This window comes from Olea europaea, chromosome 22, assembly GCF_002742605.1.
Source record: "Olea europaea var. sylvestris chromosome 22, O_europaea_v1, whole genome shotgun sequence".
Classification (NCBI taxonomy): domain Eukaryota; kingdom Viridiplantae; phylum Streptophyta; class Magnoliopsida; order Lamiales; family Oleaceae; genus Olea; species Olea europaea.
In genome coordinates, this window is record NC_036258.1 from 3324914 (window position 1) to 3338046 (window position 13133).

Sequence of the window (13133 nt, forward strand, 5' to 3'; positions counted from 1 at the left end):
AAATGAGTTGCAGAAATGATGATGCAAATTTCGAACTAAGGGGTGTCTCTGAAAAAGAGGTGCTCCGAACAAAAATCACGCACCGGAGACCCCATCACCGACGTCGCCGAGGTGATAGAACAGCAACACTAACTGAAGGAATGTCTCATATAGCCACAGGTATGAGGGATATTGTGGCTCAGAATATAACGATGCACGAGTTCTTCATGCAAGTCCAAGGTCAGCAGGGCTTCCCAATGCCACAAGGGCTGCACTTACCTCAAGGAAAAACCCGACATCTCATGCCCCGAGTCATTCAAGCCACCATAGAGAACATCTCATTGAGAGGGAAGTGGAAGTGGATGCCACTTCCTATACCCAAGGCACTCACGTGTCAGAACTACAGCTGGGAGAAAACTTCCCACCAAAATACGAGCCTTAGAGGTCGGTTAGTGTCTTTGATTGGATAGGGCGAAATCCTAGCAATAAGGTCCGCTTCATACAGAGGTCAGCCCAGCATGTGCAAGAGCATGTGTAAGAAGAAGAATAAGAAGCACCTCCTCTGTCTATAAATAGGCGGGAAATGAGAAACCTAGTGGACTGGGGTAGTCGGGGAGGGACATCTCCACCTTCCCAAAATACGTTAGAGAAGGAAGGCTTTGAAAGGCCATGACGCTCTTATGAAATTGATAATGATGATGACAATCTCCCTTTCTGCAGAGAAATTCGAAGTTCCCCAATACCCGCAAACTTCATGCCCCCTAAAATCCCTAAGTATGAGAGAAATGGGGACCCACAGAAGCACCTTACAAAGTACATGACACAAATGAGCCTTAGAGGAGCCTCACCGACACTAAAATGTAGGGCCTTCCATCTAACCCTCGCCGGAGCCGTCGAAGTGTGGTACAACAGGTTACCACCCTTAAGCATCAGAAGCTAGCCAGATCTGAAGAGGCCCCAATGCAATGCCTACAAGATATGAGGCAAGCTCCTGACGAGACGTTGAAAAGCTATCTCTCCAAATTCACTGATGAAATCACATACTGCAAACAAGTCAGGGATAGAGAGGCCCTCCCAGCCTTGAAAGGAGGCCTCAACATGAACACATTGCTCTAGAGAGACGTGCGAGCAAGAATCCAGGCACTTATGATGAACTGGCTGAGATGATGAGAGTAAAAATCGTCAATGAGGAGATGATTGACCACCGGGACCGTGCAGCTCAGTATCTTCCTCCACCTCAGAGATAGATAGGTCAAAAACTAGCGATATACCTCATCACCCAACAATGGACCCAGGCAGGTCACGCTGTAGCCCCCACATCCGAACAGGCATTGGCTTCAGCTACGCTGAATGTAGTGCCAATACTGGCATATGAAAATGCCCCTGTCAAAGCGGGGTCATCTTGAGGAATAAACAACAACCGACGTAAGAAGAAGAAGTAGACAAACAGGCCACTGGAAGGAACAAAGTTCTGCAGATTCTACCAACTTTATGGACATGACATCAGCGAATGCAGGGACGCGCCTTGGTCCTCAAATGGAAGCAACTCACGATCCTCCAGGAAGGATCATTATCATGAACACCCCCGGAGGTTCGCTTCTCCCAATAGGGAGTCGAGACGACAAAGGGATCAATCACCTCGAAGGAGAGAAACAAAGGATAGATCTCGAGGAGAATCTAGAAAAGGAGCCAGGCCCTAGCCACCGGGAGTGATACTATCCGGGAAATTGATACAATCATTGGAGGACCTCACATTGGAGATAATACCAGAAATGTACAGAGAAACTATACAAGGGAAGCGAAAGACCCACCAATGATTACGTACATTGTCAACCAATCCCAAACTAACAGAATGGCTCCAATCACTTTCTCTCAAGAAGATTAGCAAGGTGTTCATCACCCCCACTGTGATGCGTTAGTAGTAAGAGCCATTGTGGCTTGGAATGGACTCAAGCGCATGCTTGTTGATAATGGAAGCTCGGTGAATATACTGTTCGGATTAACCTTTGACAAGTTACAGATTGAGCATGGCTTGATTCCTATGGCCGACCCAATATTCGGATTCGTTGGTGATAGCATCGTCCCATGAGGATGAATCACTTTACCTGTTGAGATGGGATCAGCACCCCCAGTGGCTCATCACTTCATGGAATTCTTAGTGGTAGATCGCATGTCAGCTTACCACTGGGTACTAGGCCGAACTACACTAACGGACATTTGGGCCGTGACCTTCATTTACAACTTATGTATGAAGCTCCCAACTGAGCATGGGATCGCGACGGTCCGAGGTGACCAGATGGGTTCGAGATCATGCTATCTCAATTTTCTATGAAAATCTGAGCCCCACTCTGTGAATGTGATAATAACCGATGCAACAAATGAAGTCAATACGGATGTAGAGATGCTTGACGTCCCTGAACAAGGATAGACCCCCAAATAGGGGAAAGATGTCGACATGATCAAGGCCCCTGAAGAAGGGCACCCTCTTGATGAATTAGATCCTCGGATCATTGAGTCTGAACCGAGTGCAACTCCTATGGAAGAACTCGAAACTTTCCCTACCAACTCTCAAGACCCCACTCAGGTCTTGCGAATGGGAAAAGCTTTGTCCCCTGAGATAAAAGAAGAACTGATGAACTTCCTGAAAAGGAATTTGGACGTCTTCGCATGGAAGTACGAAGACCTGGTGGAAATAGACCTAAGGGTCAGCTGCCACTACTTAAATATCAACCCCACTTGCATATTGCATCGACAAAAGATGCGAGTCCTCAATCCAGAAATAAATAAGATGCTGAAGGAAGAAGTCGACAAGCTAAGTCGTAATGGCTTTATCAGAGAAGCCATTTATCCGATGTGGATATCCAACCCAGTGCTTGTAAAGAAATCCAGCAAAAAATGGAGGGTGTGTGTTGACTTCACCAACTTGAACAAAGCTTGTCCAGAGGACAGCTTTCCCCTCTCAAGCATAAACCAACTTGTGGACTCCACTCTTAAGCTTATTCAGGGTGTAACCAAATACCCATGTTTATCGAAGATCGAGGATTGTATTGCTACAAGGTGATGCCCTTCGGATTGAAAAATGTCGGCGCCACATACCAGAGATTGGTCAACATGATGTTCGCCGACTTCATTGGCAAAACTATGAAAGCGTATGTTGATGACATGCTGGTCAAAAGCCTCCATGCAATGGATCACATAAGTCACCGAGACATCACTTTTCAAATTCTAAGGAGATATAAGATTAAGCTGAATCCGCTGAAGTGCACCTTTGGGGTAGCGTCGGGTCAATTTTTGGGATACATTGTAAATCAAAGAGGGATTGAGGCAAACCCCGAGAAGATAAAAGCCTTGTTAGAGATGAAGTCACCCCAGAAGCCTAAAGAGGTGCAAAGCCTTAATGGAAGAATTGTTGTACTCAGTCACTTTATCTCCAAAGCCACTGATAAGAGCCTACCATTTTTTAAGATTCTGAAGCAGGAGAAGAAGTTCTAATGGACTGAAGAATGTGAGGCAGCCTTCCAAGAGCTGAAGAAGCACTTGGGATAGGCACCCCTACTGTCTAAACCTAAACCATGCGAGACACTCCTACTTTATTTGGTAGTTTCGAATGAAGTAGTCAGTGCAGTGTTCGTTAGGGAAGAAAAGGCACGCCAACTGCTAGTATACTACATCAACAAAGCTTTGTTGCTAATAGAGACTCGCTATCCAGACATTAAAAAGCTTGCACTCTCCCTTGTTATCGCGTCAAGGAAGTTGAGGCCATACTTTCAGGCTTATTCAATTGAAGTCCTCACCAACTTCCTATTGAAACAAGTGCTATAGAAAATAGACGCTTTGGGTTGACTGCTAAAATGGGCATTTGAGTTCAGTGAATTCGACCTGCTATTTAAACCCTGAAGCGCCATCAAGGCCAGATCCTTACAGATTTTGTTGCTAAGTTCACCAAAGCCCCAAAAATAGAGGCAACAATGGATCCAGCAGAGCTACCAACATGGAAGCTATTTGTGGACGGATTGTCAGGAGAAAGCGGCTCCGAAGTCGGAGTCATTTTGGAAAGCCCAGAGGGCCATAGGCTAAACTGTGCAATCAGGTTCAGCTTCAAAGTCTCGAACAATTCTGTAGAATATGAAACCCTCCTAGCAAGCCTCAGACTGGCCAAAGAAATGAAAGTTAGAAAATTAAAAGCCAATAGCGACTTACAACTTGTGGTGAGTCAGGTCAATGGAAGATTCATAGCTAAAGACAGTGGCATGGCTGCTAATTTAAAACTAGTTCTGAGCCTAGTTCCCCACCTTCAGAGGTTTGAATTGGTCCAGGTCCCAAGCTTTGAAAATACACATGCGGACGTCTTTTCCAAACTTGCTAATAGTAAGGATTCTGAGCTGCTAAGAATCGTTCCAATCGAGCACCTGTCGAAGACCTCCATCTCTGGAGGTGAAGAAATAATGTGGATTTAGGTACCCCACCTTAGCTGCAACCCATTATAGTTTATCTAAAGATCAATCACGACCACCCTTGAAGAACGAAGCAAAGAAGTTGAGAAGAAGGGCTGCTTACTTCATACTTCAAGATGATGTGTTGTATAAAAGAGGCTTCTCATCACCCCTACTACAGTATGTTGGAGGAGAGGAAGCCATGTACATTCTAAGAGAAATTCACGAGGGAGTCTGTAGTAACCACTCTGGTGGAACAGCCTTGGCACACAAGGTACTTCGACAAGGCTATTTTTGGCCGACCCTAAAAATGGATTCCTGTCAATTTGTTCAAAGATGTGATAAGTGCCAACGGTTTGTCAATGTTTAGAGACAGCCTTCCTAGGGACTTTTCATGGTCACCAGCCCATGGCCCTTCACCAAATGGGGTATAGACTTCATTGGCCCCCTCTCGAAAGGAAGAAGAAGTGCAACCTTTGCCGTTGTTGCCATTGACTACTTCACTAAGTGGGTCGAAGCTGAACCTCTAGCCAAAATCACCGAGGCGAACACCACAAAGTTTGTCTAGAAAGTTCGGCATTCTCCACTCCTTAGTGTTTGATAACGGAAGGTAGTTCAATAATAAAAATATGTGAGATTTGTGTGATGAACTCAACATAAGGAATGGCTTTTTAACACCTCGACACCCCAAGCAAATGGGCAATTTGAGGCAATCAACAAAATGATCAAGCACACCCTGAAAAGGAAGCTTGACACCTCAAAAGGGGTATGGATCGATGAACTTCCCCATGTCCTTTGGGCCATACGAATAACAAGCTGAACCGCAACAGGATAAATACCTTTCTCCATGACTTATGGAGCCGAGGTCATGAGTCTAGTCGAGGTGGGAATCCCTTCGCATCGTCGTATAAACTTCAATGAGATTGACAGCGATGAAGCGAGTGTGTGCAAACTCCATCTCCTGGAAGAAATAAGAGATTCATCCCAAGTCAAACTGGCTGCGTATCAAAGGAAGATGACCCGCTATTACAACTCAAGGGTCAGAAGCTGAACTCTACGTTTAGGCGACCTGGTACTCAGAAGGGTGTTCCCATCATCAAAACCAATAGGCTCCGGAGTGTTTGGACATAATTGGGAAGGCCTGTACCGTAACATTAAAGAGTCCCGACGCGAAACTTATGAAATTAAAGATATGGCTGGGAAAGTGTTGCCTCATTAGTGGAAAATTGAGCATTTAAGAAAGTACTACCAATGAATAAATGTATGTTCTGATCCAACTTGCTTATGACCCACAAGCTGTTGTAACTTATTCCTCTAACTAACCGCTCAAATTGCCTAGTGTATGATTGTTGAATTCAAGTTATTTGAATCTTTAGTTCGTCATTATATTCTATGGATTATCATTTTATGCCTCAACCGCTTATTGATGGTTTGTAATGTTGACTTAAGCATTCATCAAATCATAATATTAAACAGTCCAACATAAGAGAAGAAGCCTCAACACTTGAAGAAGAAAAAATTTCAATTCATTAATTTCAAAAACATTACAAGTGGTGTGCCGAAGCCATTACAAAATTCTATTCTACTAGTATTATGGCCCTGCCTCAGCTTCTCATAGAGCAGCCATAGCCTCTTCAGCAGCAGCTATGTCCGGGCGACTTTCGGTGGGCCCACCAAACTCATCCTCCAAAACCAAGATGTCCAACTTCAGGTGGACCTCTCTGAGGCGCTGCAACATAGCTTGGACATTCCACGAGGTCCAATAGTTGGCGAAGGTATTATACAGCTCGTGCTCTTCAAAATGATTGATATAAGTGTCGCACGGCTGACTCCCCAATTGCTTTTGCCTCTATCTTCAGAGAGTTAATCTCTTTGACTTGGGTCTCTAGCTGCTGCCTCAGCTCATTCTTCTCCTTATTTGAGGCATCGAGGGCCTCCACTGTGAGGCAGTGATACTCGTTGGCGTGGTCAATCTGCCTCATCAGAATAGCTACTTAGCATTCAGTCTCATACAGTTCTTTCTTCAGCTGCTCTGATGCGGCCTTAGCTTTTACCACCCTCGTCTCTGCCCCCTCCCTTACTTTCTAGGCCTCATCTACTTTGGCCCAGGTCATCCTCACCTCATCTCCATAAAGCGAGGCCTTCTCCAACCTTTAGGCTAGGTCGGCGTTCTTCGCCATCAGGTCCTTAACTAGGCTCTCCAGTTGGACACTGGTGCTCAAGGCTCAGGCGATGCAGGCACTGTTTGTAGCCACAAGGTCCTCGACGGTGTGAGAGGAAATGTGATCCCTCCAGGCCTTGGTCCAGTATTTACAGTGGACCGGGCTACAACAACAGTTTCTGGACGAAGTGCCACCAAGACCTCCTTTACAGGCTCCTCGAAGGTACAGCCCAAGAAGTCCTACTCCTTTGTGGGGCGGGCCCTATTTTTCTTCTCCCTGCTTTACAGGACAAATGACTGGGGCAACAATCGGAATAGGGGGTGATGCGACAATAAGGGCAGAGGCCAGCACGATAGTAGCTTTTGGCGAATGGGCAGACCTCTCCCGTATTATAACCCCAGTGGGAATCATCGTCTGCTTTGTGGCTGTCCTTGCCACTATTGGGGCCCTTGAAGGCTTAGCCATCTTCTTTTCCTTCTTCAGTAAGGGCTTTTTTTTGTCGACCCAGGATAGCTTCTTGCTGGCAGCTGCCAAAGAATTTGTTTCTTAAAGGCCAACGAGGAGGTCTTCAAGGCTCTGGCCTCAGCCATCATCCTTTGGATGGTTTTAAAGTCCAACTTCAGGGGCCTCTTCTTGTTAAAGTCATCTGCAAGAAAACACAACGGATCAGTCTATATATACTTCAACCACCATTGTGATAGACAAACTGAACAACATTCACCTTGGAAGGCCATCAATTCATGTGCAACGAAGTGAATATTCTTCCTTATCAACTAGTTGTAAGATCTCCTTTTCGGAGGGAGCTGATACACAATGCAGATCGTGTCAAAGTCCTCGATGGATAACTCACACTGAGGAAGAGGACCTGCAAGAACATATGAATTATCTTTCGAATACAAGTAAAATATACATTCATAGGCAAAGTGCTAGTACTCACTAAATGTGGAATATTTCGTGGGAATAGTAAGAGGTGCCAAGGGGTCAACCTCCATCGTGTCCTATCTCTCGAAAGCCCAACACCACGAACTCTTCCATTCCTTGATGGAGCTCGATAGATTGAGCAAGAATGGAGTATGAGACCCCCAGAGGTCATATAATACCACCCCTTCATCTTATCACCCTCCGCCGTAACCTTGGGTATATACATAGTTTGGAAAATAGAGAAGGGCATCTCCACCCCATAGGATGCCTCCTTCCACAGGATCTACAAACCCACCATCTGGCTCCAAGTGTTAGGATTCAACTCGGTGGGGGCTAGGCCATAGGACCTTAATACTTATCTAAAAAATGGGTGAATAGGTAACCTAAGCCTCGTCCTCAGGATGGCCTCACTAATAGCCACGTACCCTAGCCTTGGGTAACAGGCTCGCTCATCCGACCTCGGAAGTATTAAACCCACACTGTCTAGGATTCTATACTCAGTCCTAAGCCTAGCCAGGTCTACTGTTTTCAACTTGGAAGGGTAGTCAGATGCCCTCCAGTGTCAAAAGTGTCTATTGGGTTGTCAGGTCACCTCCAAAAGTTCTTCCCCCAATATTGATAGTTTTGAGGGGGTCGCCAATAGGCGTTGGTCTACCCTCACTATCTCCAGATTCCTCCCATACGACCCACTACCCTCAAAGCCATTTTCTCTCGAAGGTAATTATAATAAACTTGCGAGATTTACTGAAATGAGAATAAGGAAGTGCTCCACGATCGGAGAGTCTAAAATCAGTCTAGAAATCATCGAAAAAGCTTGAATGTCGTTGAAACACCTTGAAAAACGTCAAAAATCGCAAAGTTTTGGGAGCGAGAGAACTTTCAGATGCAAGAATAGAAATCTTGCAAAACACACTAAGTCCTTCTTTTATAGGAGACCTCAAACGATCCCCACCATTGAATTCAAATGATATCAATTTGAGCCGTTTATCGCTCGCAAATCTAGACCGTTGAAATGAAACGCCAGATTTGATCAATGCCCAAGATTTGCCTGTGTCCCTCACGTATTCGTAAAACACGTCACCTCAAACAACAATCGTCTACAATAAGTAGCCACAATAGTCCTTTTTCTGGGAACATGCATCACATCCAACTCTCGCCTTGGATATACGCGACAGCTGTCACATCGATTAATGTCATAATAAGGCACTTCAGATCAAGGATTTTTCAACCAATATCTCTCACGCATGGAAGGAGAGGCACCGGTGCAATGCCTACAAGATATGAGGCAAGCTCCTGACGAGACGTTGAAAAGCTATCTCTCCAAATTCACTGATGAAATCACATACTGCAAACAAGTCAGGGATAGAGAGGCCCTCCCAGCCTTGAAAGGAGGCCTCAACATGAACACATTGTTCGAGACGTCCGAGGTAAGAGTCCAGGCACTTATGACGAACTGGTTGAGATGATGAGGGTGGAAATCGTCAATGATGAGATGATTGACTACCAAAATCGTGCAGCTCAGGGACTTCCTCCGCCTCAAAGGCAAATGGGTCAAGGACCAGCGGCACACCTCGTCAACCAGCAATAGACCCAGGTAGGCCACACAGTAGCCCCACATCCGGACAGGCATTGGCTTCAACCACTCTGAATGCAGTGCCAGTGCTGGCGTATGAAAATGCTCCTACCGAAACAGGACCATCCGGGGGAACAAACACCCGACGAAGAAGAAGAAGTAGGCGAACAAGCCTTTGAAAGGAGCAAAGTTCTGCAAATTTCACCAACTCTATGGCCATGACATCAGTAAATGCAGATATGCACCTCGATCCTCAAGTCAAAACAACCCACGCTCCTCCAGGAGAGACCATTATCATGAACACTCCCACAGGTTCGCCTCTCCAAATAGGGAGTCGAGGCAACATCGAGATCAATCACCTCAAAGAAGAGAGACGAGAGAGAGAAAGATCTTGAGGAGAATCCAGGCAAAGGAATCAACCCCAACCACCGGAGACGATACTATCCGGGAAATTGATACAATCATTGGAGGACCTCACATTGGAGATAATACCAAAAATGTACAGAGAAACTATACAAGGGAAGCGAAAGACCCACCAATGATTACGTACATTGTCAACCAATCCCAAACTAACAGAATGGCTCCAATCACTTTCTCTCAAGAAGATTAGCAAGGTGTTCATCACCCCCACTGTGATGCGTTAGTAGTAAGAGCCATTGTGGCTTGGAATGGACTCAAGCGCATGCTTGTTGATAATGGAAGCTCGGTGAATATACTGTTCGGATTAACCTTTGACAAGTTACAGATTGAGCATGGCTTGATTCCTATGGCCGACCCAATATTCGGATTCGTTGGTGATAGCATCGTCCCATGAGGATGAATCACTTTACCTGTTGAGATGGGATCAGCACCCCCAGTGGCTCATCACTTCATGGAATTCTTAGTGGTAGATCGCATGTCAGCTTACCACTGGGTACTAGGCCGAACTACACTAACGGACATTTGGGCCGTGACCTTCATTTACAACTTATGTATGAAGCTCCCAACTGAGCATGGGATCGCGACGGTCCGAGGTGACCAGATGGGTTCGAGATCATGCTATCTCAATTTTCTATGAAAATCTGAGCCCCACTCTGTGAATGTGATAATAACCGATGCAACAAATGAAGTCAATACGGATGTAGAGATGCTTGACGTCCCTGAACAAGGATAGACCCCCAAATAGGGGAAAGATGTCGACATGATCAAGGCCCCTGAAGAAGGGCACCCTCTTGATGAATTAGATCCTCGGATCATTAAGTCTGAACCGAGTGCAACTCCTATGGAAGAACTCGAAACTTTCCCTACCAACTCTCAAGACCCCACTCAGGTCTTGCGAATGGGAAAAGCTTTGTCCCCTGAGATAAAAGAAGAACTGATGAACTTCCTGAAAAGGAATTTGGACGTCTTCGCATGGAAGTACGAAGACCTGGTGGAAATAGACCTAAGGGTCAGCTGCCACTACTTAAATATCAACCCCACTTGCATATTGCATCGACAAAAGATGCGAGTCCTCAATCCAGAAATAAATAAGATGCTGAAGGAAGAAGTCGACAAGCTAAGTCGCAATGGCTTTATCAGAGAAGCCATTTATCTGATGTGGATATCCAACCCAGTGCTTGTAAAGAAATCCAGCAAAAAATGGAGGGTGTGTGTTGACTTCACCAACTTGAACAAAGCTTGTCCAGAGGACAGCTTTCCCCTCTCAAGCATAAACCAACTTGTGGACTCCACTCTTAAGCTTATTCAGGGTGTAACCAAATACCCATGTTTATCGAAGATCGAGGATTGTATTGCTACAAGGTGATGCCCTTCGGATTGAAAAATGTCGGCGCCACATACCAGAGATTGGTCAACATGATGTTCGCCGACTTCATTGGCAAAACTATGAAAGCGTATGTTGATGACATGCTGGTCAAAAGCCTCCATGCAATGGATCACATAAGTCACCGAGACATCACTTTTCAAATTCTAAGGAGATATAAGATTAAGCTGAATCCGCTGAAGTGCACCTTTGGGGTAGCGTCGGGTCAATTTTTGGGATACATTGTAAATCAAAGAGGGATTGAGGCAAACCCCGAGAAGATAAAAGCCTTGTTAGAGATGAAGTCACCCCAGAAGCCTAAAGAGGTGCAAAGCCTTAATGGAAGAATTGTTGTACTCAGTCACTTTATCTCCAAAGCCACTGATAAGAGCCTACCATTTTTTAAGATTCTGAAGCAGGAGAAGAAGTTCTAATGGACTGAAGAATGTGAGGCAGCCTTCCAAGTGCTGAAGAAGCACTTGGGATAGGCACCCCTACTGTCTAAACCTAAACCATGCGAGACACTCCTACTTTATTTGGTAGTTTCGAATGAAGTAGTCAGTGCAGTGTTCGTTAGGGAAGAAAAGGCACGCCAACTGCTAGTATACTACATCAACAAAGCTTTGTTGCTAATAGAGACTCGCTATCCAGACATTAAAAAGCTTGCACTCTCCCTTGTTATCGCGTCAAGGAAGTTGAGGCCATACTTTCAGGCTTATTCAATTGAAGTCCTCACCAACTTCCTATTGAAACAAGTGCTATAGAAAATAGACGCTTTGGGTTGACTGCTAAAATGGGCATTTGAGTTCAGTGAATTCGACCTGCTATTTAAACCCTGAAGCGCCATCAAGGCCAGATCCTTACAGATTTTGTTGCTAAGTTCACCAAAGCCCCAAAAATAGAGGCAACAATGGATCCAGCAGAGCTACCAACATGGAAGCTATTTGTGGACGGATTGTCAGGAGAAAGCGGCTCCGAAGTCGGAGTCATTTTGGAAAGCCCAGAGGGCCATAGGCTAAACTGTGCAATCAGGTTCAGCTTCAAAGTCTCGAACAATTCTGTAGAATATGAAACCCTCCTAGCAAGCCTCAGACTGGCCAAAGAAATGAAAGTTAGAAAATTAAAAGCCAATAGCGACTTACAACTTGTGGTGAGTCAGGTCAATGGAAGATTCATAGCTAAAGACAGTGGCATGGCTGCTAATTTAAAACTAGTTCTGAGCCTAGTTCCCCACCTTCAGAGGTTTGAATTGGTCCAGGTCCCAAGCTTTGAAAATACACATGCGGACGTCTTTTCCAAACTTGCTAATAGTAAGGATTCTGAGCTGCTAAGAATCGTTCCAATCGAGCACCTGTCGAAGACCTCCATCTCTGGAGGTGAAGAAATAATGTGGATTTAGGTACCCCACCTTAGCTGCAACCCATTATAGTTTATCTAAAGATCAATCACGACCACCCTTGAAGAACGAAGCAAAGAAGTTGAGAAGAAGGGCTGCTTACTTCATACTTCAAGATGATGTGTTGTATAAAAGAGGCTTCTCATCACCCCTACTACAGTATGTTGGAGGAGAGGAAGCCATGTACATTCTAAGAGAAATTCACGAGGGAGTCTGTAGTAACCACTCTGGTGGAACAGCCTTGGCACACAAGGTACTTCGACAAGGCTATTTTTGGCCGACCCTAAAAATGGATTCCTGTCAATTTGTTCAAAGATGTGATAAGTGCCAACGGTTTGTCAATGTTTAGAGACAGCCTTCCTAGGGACTTTTCATGGTCACCAGCCCATGGCCCTTCACCAAATGGGGTATAGACTTCATTGGCCCCCTCTCGAAAGGAAGAAGAAGTGCAACCTTTGCCGTTGTTGCCATTGACTACTTCACTAAGTGGGTCGAAGCTGAACCTCTAGCCAAAATCACCGAGGCGAACACCACAAAGTTTGTCTAGAAAGTTCGGCATTCTCCACTCCTTAGTGTTTGATAACGGAAGGTAGTTCAATAATAAAAATATGTGAGATTTGTGTGATGAACTCAACATAAGGAATGGCTTTTTAACACCTCGACACCCCAAGCAAATGGGCAATTTGAGGCAATCAACAAAATGATCAAGCACACCCTGAAAAGGAAGCTTGACACCTCAAAAGGGGTATGGATCGATGAACTTCCCCATGTCCTTTGGGCCATACGAATAACAAGCTGAACCGCAACAGGATAAATACCTTTCTCCATGACTTATGGAGCCGAGGTCATGAGTCTAGTCGAGGTGGGAATCCCTTCGCATCGTCGT

The 13133-nt window shown here is 45.2% G+C and overlaps 2 protein-coding genes across 2 annotated transcripts; both read left to right on the plus strand.

The window, feature by feature from the left end:
• The first annotated feature begins 3551 nt into the window (after positions 1-3551).
• Positions 3552-4980, plus strand: LOC111371052. The gene is made up of 5 exons (XM_022992971.1): positions 3552-3576; positions 3674-3792; positions 3879-4413; positions 4478-4686; positions 4798-4980. The coding sequence occupies exons 1-5, from the start codon at positions 3552-3554 to the stop codon at positions 4978-4980; spliced, it is 1071 nt and encodes a 356-aa protein (XP_022848739.1).
• Positions 4981-11365: 6385 nt separating this feature from the next.
• On the plus strand, positions 11366-12794 carry LOC111371053. Its single transcript, XM_022992972.1, has 5 exons — positions 11366-11390; positions 11488-11606; positions 11693-12227; positions 12292-12500; positions 12612-12794. Exons 1-5 carry the CDS (start codon positions 11366-11368, stop codon positions 12792-12794), a joined length of 1071 nt encoding a protein of 356 aa, XP_022848740.1.
• Positions 12795-13133: the final 339 nt, after the last annotated feature.

Excerpts from the sequence above, each read along its gene's own strand:
- LOC111371052 (XM_022992971.1), top strand. The coding sequence starts at position 3,552 with ATGCGAGACACTCCTACTTTATTTG. Across the intron at positions 3,577-3,673 it reads AGACACTCCTACTTTATTTG|AGACTCGCTATCCAGACATT; the intron begins GTAGTTTCGAAT and ends TGTTGCTAATAG. Across the intron at positions 3,793-3,878 it reads CCAACTTCCTATTGAAACAA|CGCCATCAAGGCCAGATCCT; the intron begins GTGCTATAGAAA and ends TAAACCCTGAAG.
- LOC111371053 (XM_022992972.1), top strand. The coding sequence starts at position 11,366 with ATGCGAGACACTCCTACTTTATTTG. Across the intron at positions 11,607-11,692 it reads CCAACTTCCTATTGAAACAA|CGCCATCAAGGCCAGATCCT; the intron begins GTGCTATAGAAA and ends TAAACCCTGAAG. Across the intron at positions 12,228-12,291 it reads GAAGACCTCCATCTCTGGAG|ATCAATCACGACCACCCTTG; the intron begins GTGAAGAAATAA and ends GTTTATCTAAAG.